Source organism: Manacus candei, unplaced genomic scaffold (genome assembly GCF_025592945.1).
Source record: "Manacus candei isolate 608988 ecotype Guabito, Panama unplaced genomic scaffold, ASM2559294v1 h1tg000019l, whole genome shotgun sequence".
In the NCBI taxonomy this organism is placed as follows: Eukaryota; Metazoa; Chordata; class Aves; order Passeriformes; family Pipridae; genus Manacus; species Manacus candei.
Window position 1 is genome coordinate 2,014,503 of NW_026138067.1, and position 18,907 is coordinate 2,033,409.

The 18,907-nt window shown below is 37.3% G+C and overlaps 1 protein-coding gene across 1 annotated transcript in view; it reads right to left on the bottom strand.

Annotated features, from left to right (window-relative positions):
* Positions 1 to 18,907, bottom strand: part of RAD54B (RAD54 homolog B) — a 64,233-nt gene that overhangs the window by 14,522 nt on the left and 30,804 nt on the right. Inside the window, exons 4-7 of the mRNA XM_051785262.1 lie at positions 9,843 to 10,043; positions 6,441 to 6,728; positions 3,809 to 3,971; positions 2,876 to 3,101 (exon numbers count right to left, since the gene is read on the bottom strand). Coding sequence (XP_051641222.1) covers positions 2,876 to 3,101; positions 3,809 to 3,971; positions 6,441 to 6,728; positions 9,843 to 10,043 — 878 coding nt within the window. The remainder of the gene's footprint in view (positions 1 to 2,875; positions 3,102 to 3,808; positions 3,972 to 6,440; positions 6,729 to 9,842; positions 10,044 to 18,907) is intronic.

Here is an 18,907-nt window from a genome sequence, read left to right on the forward strand (position 1 = left end):
ACGAATCTGGCACATTAATCTCACAAAGTACCTTGAGGTGGATCAATCCCCTACATCCTGCTCACAAAGAAGCCCAGCACATGTTGAATGAAGCAAGGAATACTGAGGAGCAGGTAACAAGGGCATGCACCTATTTCCCCAGGTTTTTGGGATTGGATTTGAGCATTCCTCAGTTCCCAGTACTGTAGTTAACTGACTGTTTTCTGGCCATATTTTTACTGACATTTTTAAAAAAGGAGCAGAAAATTTCTCAACACACAAACAGAGACACAGAGAAGCCCTGTAGACAACACTCAATGTTGTTTCTGCCCAGTATTCAGGTCCACATTGCAGCCTTGAACACAGAGGCAATGCCTCTCTAAACTTCTCTTGCAATGGTCAAGCATCAGAAGATGCCCAGAGTTCAGAAAACATTTTGTTTTCCTACGCTTTCAGGCGCTGAGGTGAGACTGCAGGAGAGTGCTGAGGCACTGGCAAACAGCCTCCAGCCCCCCTCCCCTACTAAATCATCAACTCTTCTGGACTGTTTGAACCTCTTAAAAAAAAAGTAGGAGAGTCCTGGCATATTGTGAGTCCCCTGCAGACAAATATAATATATTTCTGCCTGTTATAAAAACAGCAGTGGATGATGGACTAAAAATTAAAATAAATTTACAAGCTAATTTCAAGTAATTAATTCATTCTCTTAACTGGCTGCAAGATATGTCTGTATTATAGCCTCCATTTTCACAATTACCCAAAGTGACTTGACAGGTTTAAGTGAGTTGCCTGGAGCCACATATGGAGCAATTGTCAATCAGTATTACAACTCCATAATGTCCCAGACTTCCTCTTTGAATACACCTTTCTTTGCACTAGTTTAAATCCACTGTAGCTGGTGAAGAGTAAATTCAAAAATGCTGAATCATAAACAATGTAAACCTTCAATAAATTATTTCTCAAGATTTTTTGACTTAAAAAACAAATTAAAACAACCCCAGTAGAAGTGATACTCTGCAAACACAGAAAGGAATAATTCTCTCAAACACATCTCAAATGGTGATAACATGGATTAACAAGACCTAACATCAACTTTTGTGGGGATGCCTTTATTTTAAAAGAGATGTCCTCTACATGACATTTGCATTTTAACAGAATTAAATTCTAATCACATTTTGAAAGCAGATAATGGTCTGGTGTTTTGAAAAGTCTGTTACTGAGGGGTTCGGATCAGGTTGTGGTGTTTCAGCGTGAAAGTGAGGAAAACATTTCAAAACAACTGCCAGCTCTTTAAATATATTCCTCAAAGGCAAGAAGATAAAAAAACATTTGAAACAAGTTCTTCCTTTTGAGTTATACTGGAGAAGTAACAGTATGGTAATTGCTGTTTTTCCAGAGATGACAGACAGTAAATTATTTTGAAATACCTCATTATACCCCAGGCAAGTCATATTGTGTCTTCATTTTGCATGACAATGTATTCTTGTTATTTGGGAACAAAATGTTAAAAGCTGCTGAGTGTCCTAAATCAAATGGGTCCAACAAGATGTATAAGAATATTAAAGTTATTTAGATTTAAAGAAAATGAAAGCTACTGTAATTTTGGGCCATAGTAACTGTCATCAAATTCAGGCTTTCTCCTCCCAACATTATTCAGAAAAAAATGCAAGAAAACATTCAATTATCTCCAACTATCCTTTCAGGTGAAAATGTTGCCATATTATATTTTGCCTTGTATCTGCTTCTTTTAGGAACGTTCATATTTCTCATCCTAACCTATATTACATTACAGTTCCTAACAAGTCAGTTTGCTTCATTTTCACATCTTGAAACAAGCTACTAAGAAAAGCAAACGATGCTAGGTGCACCTATTACATGTAGATTGTCTTCAGTGGAAGATCAGCCATTTCAAGCGTTCGACAATAACGAGTGGAATTTAAAGAAATAATTATTGTTACAAAATTTTCTACACTCTACCAAGAAGTTAAAAAACAGGTTGAAAACTTCCATTTCATCTGAAATATTCACTCTTCCATACAGCCAAAAGGGTAATGTAAGACACTAAAGGCAAATCTGGTTGATGTAAGAACTGGGTGACCTTTAGAATGAAGTACTATTTGTTTCTTCAAGCTACTAGTATGAAACTATTAGATTAAAAAATAATTTTGGAATACAAGTATCTTTATCTCTGTTGCAAGCACCGATGCAGGTACTACAAGCTCTCCACTTCCTTGGAACTCTGCAGTGTTAACACCAGCAGGAACAGCTTCACTATAGGAGGGGACAGGGATCAGCATCATCCCGCTTCTTAATGAGATTTGTACTTGTCTGCATTCTTCTACAGACGAGGGATATTCACATTACCTAACACTGAGACTCTAGGCTTGGTAACTCATGAGACCTTAAACCATCCCTACAGAAATCTGATTCTTGACTGTGACAGTAAAGGGAATAACCTTCTGAAGTAACCAAAACACACAAATCAGAAGTTTTCAGTACAGAACAAAAGCAACTACCACAGAAACAGAGTACAAAGTAGATGCTCTGGTATGTCAGGCAGGGAAGGTGGGCATTTTGATAGACAACAGAAAATTCCTTAAACTGAACAGGCACAAGGAGGAGTGTGTCACCTTTTACATCTTCACAGGAGAAACCTGAGGAAAGATAAGACAGGTATATGCTACACAGGCAGGTGAGCTTGAGTTATGTCCTGGTTACTGACAGCTAAATGCCCATATGGACAATTCTCTGAGGAAGAAATAAAGTATTACAAATAAATATTAACAGAGAATTACTAGGTTTGGTCTCTAGCTAAAAGAAAGGGGGAAAAAAAAATCACAATTCCTATACTCTGAGCCAAATACTACCTAATCTCCTTTTGGAAATAAATTATTACCTGATCAACTGTAAAGACTTTGATCCTTTCACTTCCCAACCATTTCTGAAATTCTTTTTTCCAGTTTTTTACCAGACTCCCAGGGGTGACAATTAGTGCTCGCTTTAGGACAGGTTTGCATCCATAGGCCCCTTGACGCAGAAGAGTCCAGACAAGTGTAATGCATTGCAGTGTTTTTCCTAAGCCCATTTCATCAGCAAGAATAGCTCCAAATCTGCCACTAACTCTGTAAGATATAATGAGGCAGTGGTAATATTTTAAAAGACATATCAATAATTATTTACAAGCGGTTTAGGGATTTGCTTCTGTGGTTGTTTTCTGAAGTATACAGAACCTATTTATGCTTACTATGCTCTATTGGAGGGTTTCATTCAGTTATATCAGAAGACCTTAGAATGAAAATCCTTTTCTACATTATTGCGTTAGTCATCCAAAACTAGAGTCTTTAATCTACTTTTAGAATTGAAATTATTATCCAATATTTTTAAAAGCTGTGTATACCTTAAGGAATCTATGACTTGAGAAAACACTTCTCAAAACAGTCCTGTATTTTTCAACAGGCTGGTAAAAACGGCTTGTTTTTTCTAAATGTCTGAATTATAAATTACATAAATAATGATGAATTCTATGGTTTATAAATCCCAGAAAGCAGTGTTCTTCAGCATGGGTTTGATTGTATCTGTGTGTACAAGACTCGGTATTTCCAGACAGGTAATTTGGTGCACTAGCTTCTCATCACATCTGGCAAAATCATGGCAAGCATGATGAAACGGTCAGGTCAGAAAAAACTTGTGCAGCCTTTATTGGGAAAAAATTACTAATATTAATTAATCGAAAAATAGCTCAAATCTTCCCATTCAAATTCTCAAATTTCAAACATGGGCATGAAAATATTACAGGTATTGAAAGCCAAAAGGATAATTTTCATCTTACCTCATTCCCATTATACATTCATACAGAAATATAACTCCTTCTTTCTGATGTGGTCGGAGACTATTTGCAATGTAAGGATCTACAACTACATCCACCACTGGTAAACCAGCCTTATTGAACGTCCACTGATGACTTGCATTTGGTCGTGGCATAACTAGAGAATCTGAAGTTCAAAGCATATGTGAGTATGGAATAAAAACATTAATTTTAGTCTGTTAGCAAAGGGTATTATGTCTAACTCAGCTGCAGAATAAAGTAATGATATAATGACTGTTCAAGATACTGTTTAATATATTGACCATTCTCAGCCAGAAAATGCATTTACACAGTACCTAGATTGCTTTCTAAATAAAAAATCCTTTTACAAAGGTTTTCCAAATAGTTTGCATTTTTCTCAAAGGTAAAGGTGATAAACTGAGACATCTGAGGGGTTTTTTTTATGATGGGTGAAACTGCCTACCTAATAAATGTTGCACGATGACTTTGAATGCATAGGTTTAAACCAGAAAAAGTTTCAAAAGACTTCTGAATTGAAAGTTTAAGAAAAAGAACATAAACAATGACCTGCATAAAGTCTAGACACTACATTTCAAGGGGATATTCTTGTAGTTTCCCAGAAAAGACTTCTCTGCCTGAAAAACAGAGGTAAAAGGCATTGATCTGTTGAAGAAAAATAGGCAAGGATTGAGCATGAGCTGAAAAGACTGCCACAATGCATGAATAAAGGAGGCTGACAAGTTTGAAGACACACAGAGACAAAGACAGCATGAAGTATTGGGCTACATCTGAATAGCAGTTTTGCTTGCCATAATTTTTTTACAAACTCTAACATCCTAATTCTGCTAGACAATGTCCACATTGAGTTGCTTCTATTGATGCTACACACCTTCACTGAAAAGTGGTATCGTCAGAGGACAGAATGAGAAAGCAGTTTATAGCCCCTCATAGTCTTCTGTCACTAGAGTAGATCTATACTGATAATTTATTCATGGGAGTATGTTGGTTGAAGGCTTGTATCACTCAGGGAGATTTTGTTTCTGACTGACAAGGGGCTGAGTTCTGATGGATTACATCAAACAGCAAGTGTATATATTTAAGAGTCAGTGGTGACAAAAAGATAACTTTTCTGACAAAAATTTGGATGAAAATGGGGAATAAACAATAGACTAAAAGCTTAGAAATCATACGTGGAAGGCATAGCTTTACATCTTTGTCACTGGGCTTTGTTCTGCTGAGAACAGGGATAAATGACTTTGAAAAAGCTGCATTTTAATCAACTATAGTCATAGACTTCAACATGAAAACCTTGGACTGCTCCTGGTCTTGTAAGGTATCTCAGTAACTTCTGCAAGAGGTTATGCAATCAGGCATTAAATAATGTGATTCCTCTGTGTAACCAAATCTAATGACTTATAGTCCAACCTACTGATGTGTTGAGGGCTCTCGAAATCTGTTGGGAGGTATTCGAATTCACCAGAAGAGAAGTCACAGCAGACAATCAGAATAAAATGCAACATTTTAACAGACTAGTGCAGAAACAGCAAAGAAGTTAATTTGTGTGTTGAATATATCGGCTTTTTTTCCAGATTTTCGGTTAGAATGCTAATGCAGCATCATCTTGCAACCACAGGAAGGAACATTCTTAGATAAAACGTAATCAAGTTAAATTCAGATCAGAAGCTAGTCTTAATAAGACTCCCCTACAAAACAGCCAATTATATCACTTATTACCACTTCATTAAGATTTCATTGTTTATTTACATAGCAGCCAGGAAGCGGCTTCAAAAAGTTCAATATTATCAATATATGAGGCAAGAAGTAGGATGGAGGTATTATAGTCAGAATGTAGAAAAAAATTGTATTTTTTTTTAAATATGCATTGCTCTGCTTAGTAACATTTTTTAAACTCAGTGTCTTTCCACCTGAAAGACAGAGCCCCCAGCAGAACATAAATGGTTTATTACTGACAGACAAAAGAGTATTTCTGTTTAGATAACCAAGACCACTTCCTGAAGCTATCAATTACTTATAGGGTCCCTCTTACACAACTGCTTAACCAGCCTTTTTCTACACAATATGCTACTTCCATGGGTCTTCAGCACACGATACTTTAAGCACTATAAACCAAAACTTTTATTGCAAAATATATTGGGTTGAGTTTGAGTAGTGCAGTTACACTCGCTGGCTGTGAAGGACCAGGTACTGTCAGAAGCAATTCTCTGAATCTGGTTCAACTTCTCTATTACTGATGCTCCACTGCAATCATTATGCTGCCACGTTATGGCAGTGCTTAACTGACCCCAGTGGGAAGATGGAAATCATCTAGAACTCCCAGCATGTGTCAGATTGTTCCTCTGATCAATAACTCATTTTCCTTGGCAAAACTCTCAGAAACCACTCTAATGTGTTTCCACAGCCATCTCTAACAACTATGAGAAACTTTATGCAGTGTAGAGTATTTCCCTTGTTAGAAACACACATGATAAAATCCTAACATGGTTAGACACTATTACTATATGTCAGAAATATTTCAGTAATACACCAGAGAACATGAAAATTTTGGTTACACCTTCAACATTTTTTTCTCAAAAAGCAGAGGATGTTTAAAGAAACTTAAAAATCTGCATCTTACTTGAAGCGTTTGGATCGTGGCGAGGTTTGTAGCTTTGAGAATTTTTGAGCGTATTGTCTTTACTACTGGGTTGACAGACATTTTTGAATGGTTTACAGAATGGTTTCATATTAGTTTGAGATAATGCAGTTGGGACTGTGTCATGAGTCCCTATTCCAGCCTGAAAACACCTGCCACTGTTGAAGTCATCTGCTGAAATTACACTCATCACTTCAATTTCTTTTCCTCCAACCATCAGTGTTTGACCTTCTTCAAGACTGTCTAGCTCTTTAGCTTTATATCCAGTACCTAAAAGAATATAAATATTTATGAATTAGGACAACACAGCAATTACTACCTCCTTAACACCAGTACTCATCTGCAGGAAACAAAACCAAAACTGTGGAAAGGTATTTGATTCTGAAACATTTGATTGTTACACACAAAGTCTTTCTCTCCTTAACAGAGATTGACGTGTGAGTGCTAACAATCAGAATCAGGTAGCAGAATATGTGAGCCAATAATCAAGTCATCCTCATCCACAATCTACTGAATGTCAGATAATCATTTAAAAGAATTTTTAAAAACTTGCCCCATATCATAAAATCTAGCAACTTGCCTTAATGACCATTCTATTCCTTTCTTCCTTTCTTTCATGCCCCACTATGAACTCCCCTAGTATCTCTTGCTATTTATCTAAACAGAATATTCTTCTTTTAAAACAATTCTAAACTATTTTTTTTACAATTAAAGATTTAGATGCATCTGAAATCTTTACTTCTACCCATGCTCCAAAACATATATGCTCTGATTATTGTCAGGATTTATCAGTTAGCTCAAAAGTCTGTGGACTCGATCAGATGGGCATTCTCAGAGCAGCTACATATACTATCAGTCTCATTACAAAATACAGCTAGAGCTGCTCCTTTCTTTTAAGATAACAGTGTAACAGTGGGGGTTCCTTCTTTCAAACATTCTAGGGGTTGAAGCTCTCACATAAGAAACAGAGGACATATATAATTTATTTTCTTAACTCAGAGAGTTAATTACTTCAGAATCCTTTACCTCAACTGCTGAATTTGTGTGAATTTGGATAAACAGGCTTGGATCCTCAGCTGGGCCAAAATAAAAAAAAAAAGGGCATGACTGTGTAGACCAGCAGTTAAATCACTCAGCTGTGAACAAAAGGGCAAGGCCTCCCAAGGTTTTACATATATTTTATCCAACGAACACTACATATAAAGACTGCTGGAAGCTGTTTGCAAAGCTCAGGTTTCCCACTTCTAGGAATATGAAAAGTTGGAAGGTGAAGGTCTGGATTTGAATTCTTTTAAGAGAAAAAAATAACTGAGGTGTTTCACAATCTAAGCAAGTGCCGAAAAATAGTCTGGCCAAAAGGGAAAGGAAGTTACTTTTCTTTCTCTCCTCTAAATGTATTCAAAAAGCACACAGCAAACCTTGTTTGGTTCTTGAAAGAAGAACACCTGTTTCAGAAAAGAGGTTGAACACAAAAGAATGCTCAAGCTTTCCTAAACAAGGTGGCTGGGGAGGGCATTATGACCTCTCCTTTGCTCTGCGTTTTTGCTTTCTGTTATTACCTTCACAGAGCTTCAGGGTGAACATACTGAATACAGGTGTATCCCTGTGCAGATTTTGGTCTGAAGAGTCTAATTCTAAGACAAGATGGGCTTTGAGGGTACTTGGAAACAGGAAAGGCAAAAGCATCCTACACAGCTCAACTGTTGATGCAGTTGCCAGAAATAACTGTTTCTGTAACATACAGCAATTTACAAGAGACTACCTCCTAAATTCTTTGTAATGTGTTATTAAGGAATTAGGACATTTGTAGCGGAGAACAGCAAGATGTTCTGCTGTCTCAAAACCAAGTTACAGCCTGTGCTAGTTTTAGGTTCCCTTGCACCATCTGAGATCCAGCCCTGGTAAGCCTATGAAAAAGACAAAAATTCTTCCTTTGACTTTTTCTTCCCATTTAAAAATAACAATCCTGAATGCTCATACACATTTACTATAAACTTCTGAGTTTTAATACAATTTTGGAAGTAAGCACCACTACTGGACCTTTCCTTCTCACTCGGTGGGCTAAGTAATTGCACAAATTTAAAACTCACATTGCTTAAATTGATCAATTTATGATTTTCTTAGAACCAATAAGCATTGAAAGCAACTCTGAACGGGCAGGTTAGCACCAATGACATTGGTATCATTGTGTTATCTGACACCATCAAACATGGCAAGACTTCTACCAGCAAAAATCGGAATGTTCATTTTTCCATTGTGTTTGCTGCTAATTCAAGAAGACAGGACTTGAAAAAAACACAAGAACAACAGGGTGGTGGCTGATGCATTCCAGGCATTACTCTCTTTCTCTCTGCCTTTTTCAAAAACAAGCAAGTCTGTACATATATTGCTTTGCTATAAATAAATTCAAATTAACTTCTAAGTCACAGACTGATTTGCAAATCAAAACTGCCTGGCTCACAATGTCATGATTGTAACAAAAGAGCAGAGAAGCCATCTCAGACCTAAAATTTATCAAATTATGTTTTGTAGCAACACTGTTTAATCCTACTCCCTTACAGAACATTTTTGGCTCAGTTAGCAAAGTTAATTCTTGCTTTGCTTTCAGTAAAAAATTACTGCTTCAAGTTGACTGCAGCCTATGGTTTGCAAGTCTTATTTTTAACTCTGATATCAACCCAAACTATGTCTTACAGCAGCAGCTGCTGCTAAAACTACAAGACTAAAAATTGCTACACAGTTGACTTTGGCTGTGTTGGAAAATGTAGCTGTTTGCCTGTCTTTCCAATAAAGATAATATTTTTAGCTGTTAGACTAGCTGAAAAGTAGAGATCCAACCTCTGAAATTCCTGGTTGCTGCACTGCAGACTGGAATATCTACAAGGAACTTAACTGTGTATTTTCCCCTAATTTTAACACCTTCACTTCCGCATTATGTGAGCAACTAAAATCAACTACTCATCCCTCATTTGGCTTTCTGCTGAATTAGTACAGCTGTTGATTTCCAGATCCTCTCTCTGGACTAGCATTTGGTGTTTCTGTGAATAATGTTATCAGCCTGCTCCAGCCTCCCCCATGCATCTGCCCTATATGTAAGAAATATAAAACTTTCTTGCAGTTTTTCCAACACCCGCCCCCCACAAAAAAACAAAACCAAAAATAAAAATAAAAAAAAAAACAAACAAAAAAACCCCAAAAAACCCACAAACAAATAAACAAAAAACACACAAAAAAACCCACAAAAAAACCAACTGTTTTTTCATCCCAAAGGTCAACATTGGTATGGAGAACTAAATAATGTGAAGAGCTGCGTGTCTGTTATTCAAAGCGCAAAGTGATTTTATGCCAGCTGCTCCCATACACAAGTATGCAAATCAACAGTACCTCTTCCAATGTCTTTGCCTTCCATATCTTTCAATATTACTGACTTTCCTTTTGTAATAAGAATAGCATCTCCTTCCCACTTTTTGTGCTTTTTCTTTGATGCCTTACACCACACAACACTGAAATATTTCGCAAGGCAGTCGGGTGCTTCCTGAGCTGCTTCTTCCTTTGCAGTCCCTGATGTTGGCAAATTGAGCCCATCTAAAAGGGAAATAAAATAACAAAGAGTATCTCAGGTTATCCTGACAAAGCATACAGTCATTTGCATTTCAAAAAAATCAATTACAATCTATACATTTCATCTTATATAAACAATGTGGTGCATTTCCTGTCCTGAGTCGCTTATGGTAAATTTGGACTGAGAGAGAAGGGTACATCAGGACTCAACCTGAAAAAAATCCAAAACATCAAATTGTTTCAGAAAGTATGCATTTCCAGGGAAAGCAGGTTACTTGGCGGATTAGCAAGTGAGCTCCTGATTTGACACATATACAGGACAAGTGGAAAGGCTGGGAAAAAGCAAAAGGGAAATGACCATAGCAGAAAATGAAAGCAGAGTCCTGGTGAGATGGTGCTGGGCAAGGTTCTGGAAGCAAGGACAGGAACACAGAATTCAGGAAAAGGAACACAGGTGGCCAGTAACCAGATCTGGAGCTAAAGTCATCCATACTAAGTGGCAGAATAACCATAAATGTAGTAATGCAAAGTATTATTTCAACTCCTTTCCTTGCACCCTTGAAAAATAAATAATTGTCTAAATCTTGAAACAGACCATCTCTTGAGTTCAACTCAAATGTTGTTAACAGGCTTAGATTGATTTAGATTTGTCAGCAGTTACCCAATTATAAGAGTCACAGATGTAAATATTAATAGGAAATATTTAGGTTAATAAGGTTAAGAAATCATAATAGAACAGACAGTAGTTGATTATAATATCAATTAAGAATAAACACATGCTTTCAAGAGTTAGCAATCTGAGATAAGTAATGGTAAATAAGTCCCCAGCATTACCTAAAGGAATATCTGTAGCATTCCTTTTCAGCACATGCACAGCTTCAAAGGGAGAATCAGACTAATTTTCATTAAAATACCCTTGCATTCTGGCTAAAAGCTTAAATCAGTTTGCTCCTTTGATTCCATCTGGGATTCAACACTATACAAATCTCTTACAGAAAAGTGCTTATGCCACAGACTAACCTTTCCAAAACTTCCAAGTGTGCTGGTGTTTAAAGGAGAAGCAGCAATAATGGTCCAATAGAGAGGCAGTTTTACCACTTCTACATTGTTTACATATTATGAAAACTGCAAAATACTCATAAGTTACATGCCTAAAACACGTGCATTTTAGCATTTACCAAAAAGGTATTATCTAAATGAAAAACGCTATATTTATTGAATCCAATTTTCTCTTTAAAGTGCTCTGAAAGTTGTATTATCTGTATACAACCCTATGCTAATACAGTGCCTAAAGCAGATAGGATTTTCCATATGTGGATGTTTCTTTAGGGCATTAGCCAAACATCTGTAGAGTTTCCTGTGGCAGATGCCCCCATGTCCAAAGAGTAACAGAGCAACTACTGAACACTGCTATGCCACAGAAGGATAAGAAAATGGAATAGAGAAGTCCTTCTCGTAATGTCATGGACTCTTTGTAGATGAACCCTAGTAAACGAGCCAAAGAACAATAATAAATCCTTGCAGTTCTGTAAAAATGTAAAAAGGTTCTATTGGATCTTCAATAATCACAAGTGATAAGATTTAGAGAAGTGAAAGAGAGAGAGGGGAAGAGGGGAACCTGTACCTTGCTAAAGTACAAAAGACTACTTTTACTCTATATTGAGCTTCTAATTGCAAACTGATTTGACAAACAAACACAAGATTTTTTTTTTCTCCAACTGATTCTCTTGGTTTAATCAGCACCTTCTTCCCTCGTATTAAGACTTTAAATGGTTACTGCAAGAACTGGATATTTCATTGGAGAATTTTCTTCTTCTCTCTTGAAGGATGGCCATTCACAAACAAACCTCTTTGTCTCCTCCACTGACCTCTCACATGAGTTTGGTGACCCCTGAGATCTGTTTTATGGTCATTGCTCTTTTACTCAGGGAATCCTGCATGGTGTTATCTGAACCACTGGCAGATTAACTTTCAAGGCAATAACACATCTTCAAACTCTTCTTATCCCTGCTTCATTTAAAATAATTAGAAAACCAATAATTTATAAACAGAGCTGGAAATTGCTAGCCTTTTGCAATAGTGACTTTTAGTGAAAAGGATTTCCAAAGCAGTCTGCCCCCAGTGAGAAGCAAATCAGCACCAACATTCCATACAATACTACTATGTTCCTATGGGAAAAATAAAAAAAACAAATACTCTGCAATGTTCAGATTTCTTCCCTCAATTTGTCTTCTGAATTATCATAACTTCTGTTTATAGAAAAATTCAATAACAATTTGTTTCTATGCTACATAAATTATTTTCCTTTTACCTATAATTACAGCTTAGTTTCAGATAAAAGTGTAAGGGGTTTTTTTAATTAAACATTTTTATGTAAAAATAATTATATCCTCTCAAAATTATCTTCCATATAATTTCCTTGCATAGAAAACCTAAACCTGTTCACCAGCAATGCTGATTAGGTACTTTCATTCAACCTTCTTTTTATCTTATCAGTTTGTTTGTATCAGCATCACACCTATTTAACTTCAAAGATTTATTCCAGTGCAATAGCAGAATATTCAAATTTGATAAATACAGTGTCATAAGCTTTTCAGGGATTGAAATGAGACTGGTATGTTACTCACGGGGACTAAGTTCAGTGTTTGATACAGGGGTACAGACAGCAACAGTTTCAGCAGAAACCCCTTGCTGCTCACTGACCTTAGACAGTATCTGAAACAGAGCTGGATTTGCTGAGACCCTGGGAGACAAACTTCAGTTCTACATTCTGAGCTCCGCTGTTAATCAGTTTCGAGTGAAAATAATAAGTAACAGGAACTATGCGTGCACCACAGTACGAGAAACACCACAAAATCATGCCCACTCCTTTCTCTCCCGATGAGCAAACCACCTGGCCTGGCAGTGCGGTTGCTTAACCATGAAGAAACCACAGCAAGCGGCAAAAGTCTCTCCTCCCAGAATGAAGGCATTGGGAACTTTAAAGACATGGTTAACAGGGCTTTGAAAAACTTCCACAAATAAAGCTTTCTCTCTCTGCTTGAGAAAGCAAAGGCTTAAGTTTCAAGATATAAACCACAGCCTAACTGATATGAGGAAAAGTTTCAGCAGCCTCAGGAAGGTGATGATTTACAGAAATCGGGACAGGATCCAGTAGAGGGGACGGGGAGTATTCCAATGGCAAACTAGTTTAACCAGTTTCTGATGAGCAGGATTTAGAGAAAATGCATCAATTAAGTGCATTAGGTTACTTCCAGTGCAGCAAGAAAGTAGCTGCATTACGAAAGACTACAGAAGGTAACTCAAGCGTGCATTTTCAGGGGACTGTGCACTGTAGCTTTTGCAGCACTGTAAGTACACACATGTTACCACAAGGAGTGAGGGACATGGGGTCCAGTGAGCCAGGCACTCGACACCTTGGCCTGAGGTGTGGTTTAATGGATAGCTTAACCCCATCCAGCTGCAGGCTGCTGCCAAAGCCTAAGAGCTCACCTTTCCTCCCCTCTCCCCCCTGCTTCTCATCCACTAGCTGCAGGCAAGCCAGCTCAATGAATCCCATCAGCAACTACAGTCAGTACGGGGAAGGGGTACATGATGTTTGGAACAAGGACACTGGGAGTCTGCCCATTCTTCTCTAGCAGCTTTTAGGCTGGGGTGATTTTGAAACCATGGGACCTGTCAAGTTAACCCAACAGCTCCATAGTTGAACACTGAAAGCATGTATGGAACAATGGGGAATTTTCCCTCAACTGCTCTGAATCTTCCCAATAAAAAGCACTGTCGCAATGCAAAAATTACAACTTAAAGAAGACAGCTTTGATCCAAGTTGTGTTCTATAGCGCTAAGGAATAATTAGGAAACGGAGGGAGGCAGAGCAAAAAAACTGGACCACTGTAAAAGGAGATTTGGGCTTTGAATGAATCCCAGCCCAAACTCGATGGCAGTGCTCTGCTGCAGCCTCCACAGTCACTCTAAACATGTGCCATGGATCTTGCTCCATAGAGCCAGTGCCAACTCCTTCTTCTGAGCAGAGGAAGTAATCGAAAAGTTTCTTCATTAAATTAATTCATAACATTTTGAGAACAGATGTTTACATAGTAGTTAAATGTCTAGTTGCATATGAAATACCTACATGTTAAACACTCCTAAGATATCCCAGGAATATTTAAAGAAATATGAGACAGATAGCATCATCCTTCATTTGCAAAGCAACTTCAATCTAATGATAAAACTTAATACTAAGTTAACATGTAAATGTATATTAGTGTGCCTCTAAGATGGAAAATATGTATCAACTCTTCTCACAATACTTCTGTGACACTGTTAGAAGTGCACAATCAAGCTGACTTGCCCTAAACCCACAGGAATCAATGACAGCTAGGATTACATCTCAGAGTCACTTATTACAACCCAGTGCTTTGTATCCCTTTCAAACACAAAATGTTTATGTCATTAATTAATATATTAACATATCAGCATTGTTAGCAAACACACCTACAGATGGATATTTCAAGCAGGAGTATTTTCTTTGAAAAACACATTATTGTTCTACATCCAAAATTATTTTAAAACAAAAATACAAATGATCAAAAAATTTAAATATTTTTAAACTTCTGTGTCAAAGTCCCTTTATAATCTGAAATGCCAATCAAACTAGCCTCTAGATTGCTGAACATGCAATACTATGGGGATTTTCATTAGTAGATTTTATTTTACATAGCTAATAACTATCAGTCCATAGTACATCTTCCATTCTAGCTGTCTTTTAAGCACACATATTCACATACATGTACAATGTCCACAAAAACTGGCAATGAAAGAAAAATCACTGTTTATGAGAACAAAAATAACAAATTAATGCAGTCATAGCCACAATAAACTCTTATTTCTTGTAGAAGCTCTACTAATTCAATACTTTGGAAAAGAATCTAAAAATCTGGGAAGAAGATAACACCTTTTTTTTTTTTTTGGCTGAGGTAAAACTTTTCCACTCTTGAAAGCTAAAAGCTCTTGGAAATAAATGTAGTTTGCACATTTTCTTAATTTCCTGAGGATTACACACTGGACATGCTCTAACTGAGGCCGAGAATAGACTTCTCTGTAGTCACAGCTCTCACTGCTCAGACCAAAGCTGGGTTTCTTCCATGCGTGCCAGCAGGGAATTTTTCCTTGGCCCTCTCCTTTAGACACATCATCCCTTGTCCTGACACCAAACAGGGAAAGATGGCAGAGAGGATGAGGACATCTACAAGGAAAAGTAATTTGAGAGACAAAGCCTGAAAATGAAGATTATTGCTGGAAAGGAAGGCTGATGTTAAACCAGCAGAAAACTGACAACTAAGTAAAAGACCGTAAGTCTGAGTTGGAAGCAAAGAATGCAGAGAAAGGCAAGAAACCCTACAGGGAGTGAAAAGAGGAGGAAGACAACAGATTAGGTTAGGAGAACGGATGGGGAGAACTACTGGGACAGACTGGGACTGGGGTACAGTATAAGGAGCAGAGAGAGAATTAGGATTTTCTGAGCAGGAGCTAGTGCAAGAGAAACTTACTGCCCCTCATCTCTGACCCTCAAAATTCAAGGTTCACTAAAAAAAAACATATGGCTGAAAGCTATCAAGGGAAATCAAGGGATGACTCCGGAGAAAGAAATGAGAACAGGAGCAGATTAGGCAATGACAGGGAAAATAGAAGTGGAAAATGACAACAGAAGAAATAAGGGCAACATGGCAGTGCAACATAAAAAATGGCAAGCAGTTGAGTGCAGAAGGGCACTGACTGCACATAGACATGAAGAGCACTCAGAGCAACACAGCCTCATGGTAAACAGGGTCAACTTCTCTTCCCCCATCCTTCAATTTTTTCTTTAATTCAATTTTTAAGACTACCAAGGTAGTGTTAAAGGTAGTGAACTTAAAACTACTATAATTGTTACACTGTTTTATGTAATTTTACAGACCCAAGTTTGGTAGCTGCTCTGCAAGTGGATAGGGCTGCAATGGGAGACACAACGTAACAGATGGAGGCACTTCAGCTCCTGAACTGGCTACGTTTGACAGATCACACCCTGCAAGACAAACTCAAATAAATTCTGACTTTAGGACTAGTAGAAGACCCAGAATCAAACAATTTCTAGTGGACAAGTCCACAAAGGCAAAGCAGGATCCAAAGCTTGGATCATCATATCACTTTCCCTGAAGTCCCTTCGGTACATTCAGCTCTTCAACCTGAAAAAATTTCAGTCTTTCAGTTCCTTTGCTGTGAGCAAACATGTGCAAAACTCTCTGGGTAAAACACTGCATGCCATGATATTAATGGTCTACACTGACTTCAGTGACCTCTTAGTATAGTAATTCACTTCATAACCCCAAAGATAAGATTTTCAACCTTGTCTGTCTCACACAGGTGAAAACAAATGATATGGAATAATCCATTTAGAAATGTTAATTTGCTCTAAAAGCCAAAAGATTAACATCTACCCATTTTGAACCCAGTAGTACAAAACTACGTCACCCACCCACTCATCACCCCCATAAGCCACCTTCCATTAAGTGAATAGTTTTAAGGTTGTGAAGTCAAGCAGAGTTTGAAGATGTCAAAAATAAGTGTTCCAGTGACCTGATCTGCCCCACTGTACATATGCATTAATGATAAAGCCTTTACAGAAAACATGCTGCACTACACTGTCATGGGACCTCTTGCTCATTCAGTGCAGAGAACCGAACTGCTGGAAAGGCAGGAAAGGTGGTAGGAAAAAAAGCTGGTGCTGCCTGTGCCATCCCTGAACTGCTTTGTTGTAAACTGCAAAAGGTGTGGGATGAAGGAGGCCGAGAATGCAAGGACTGATAGTACAGTCTTGTGGTTAAATAAGCTGAATAATGCCTTAGAGAACTGGACTTTACTTGCATGTCTTCTAGAGTTCCTCTGTGGTGTAATGGCAGTCATTTCACCCCAATTTTAGCAATAAATATTTGTCTGAGCACCTGACTTGTGATTCAGTCTCATTTGTATTAACAGTGAAGACTCATGGGTGTAACTGTGAAAGATTAACTGTACAGTATAGCAAAGCACTGAGACAATGCAGTGTTTGATGATTCAGCCTGCACCTTCCATAAAAATGGGGCTTTTTGGTTTTATTCTCTCTGTGCCTCAACTCTCGCTTTATCTCCTAAAAAGCGGAGATTATACCAACTTCTTATCTCACAAGGATTGTTGTGAAACGTAATTTCATCTGGGAGGCACTCAGATAGTATCATGATGAGCAACAGAGGAAAAAAAATAGCTAATTAATTCAAAATAGTTTGAATAGTGTGCTGAGAACAAGGGGGGGGTCTACAACCGAACAAAGAGGTAGAAAGAAAATACTGACTAGTGACTCACTGAGTGGACACAGTCCATTCTGTGAACTGGAACTGGCAAGGAAGAGAACAGAAATACAACCCTTAATCATGTACTTAATTACTATACCCAACAGAATGTGAAAGCTGGGTTCAGGTTGTGCTATTGGCAAGTTTTTGGGTACTTGAGCTTGTAAACTTAATTTTATTTTCAGATAGGAATCTTCTATATACAATAACAGATGTCAGATGTGCTTAATTTGAACAAGTAGGAACAATCCTATCATCACCATTTAATGAAACATTTACCTCTCAAGGGTATCAGCTGCAGAGGAGGGAGGATGAAGAACACATACTTTCAAAATTATAGCTCCATGGTAGAAAACTATTCTTCCTAAACCTCTCAACTGTCTAAAAATGCAACTGACTCCAGCTTTCACTGTAAAAAATTAATGAACTAAGCTGAAAGCTTCTGTCAAGTCCACAGAAATAGATGTGCAACTCCTATTATCAAAGGAAAAAGCAGCATCATTGAGAATTCTGAAAGGCTGCAGGCATCATTTGGTGCAGTGAGCCAGATCAGGTTGGTAAAACACTGGAATCAGTCAAATGACATCCAAATAATTTGTTTACTACACTTCTTAATGTTGCCATCCACACTGTAAGTTGTTTTGATTAATTTGTGTAGTAAAGGTTTTTTACTTCAAAAAATAAATGCAAAACTGATATCTGAAAGTAAAATTTATCCTTGGGTTCTGTAAATACTGAATCTTGTTGCAATAAATTATAGTCTAAATGGGATATGAAAAAATTCCAAATATTTAAATTATCAAAAAAGCAAATCACTAAGAAATAGTTAATCAACTATTACATAATCACAGGCTAATTATAACCTTCTCAAAAAGCACTAATTTTTGAAGCAGCTTGCAGAGATGGAAGTGTGCATCTTTTTGTGTTTAAATGTTAATGGAAGGTACACAGCTAATCCCACATGTGGCACTTTGAAAATACATGGTTTGGCATTCTCTTAAGCATTTGCTATTACTTCTACCATTTTTTATCAAAAATAAAACTATTTCTGTACCGCACAAAATCTCTGTTCCTAAAATGCAAAGACTTTTAGATCTGTAACAAGACTCAAGCAGGCAGAAAGGGATTTATTAAGATTATGTCTCCTTCGTATTAACATCTGTTTTAGTATATACTGGAAGGAAAAACACTTTTAATGTACTGTTTGTGTTTATTAATGGCCATCTTTGATGTCCCTGTATTACAGTAAAGAGTCCTTAAAATACAAATAACCAATAAAACTTGCGCCCACTGTCACAAGCATGAAACACAATATATTCCTATCCTAAATTATTTAAACAGGACTGTTTAAAATTTATGGCATTACCCTGGGAAGAGGCACACAAGGGATGAGTCATATTTTTTTAGAATTTTCATGTGTTATGCAGCAATGATTACTTGCAGAGTGGTTGATGAAATATTTGGAAAGGGAAAGAGTAATCTTTCCAAATCAAGTTACATAACTTTGATTTACATAAGTGTAAT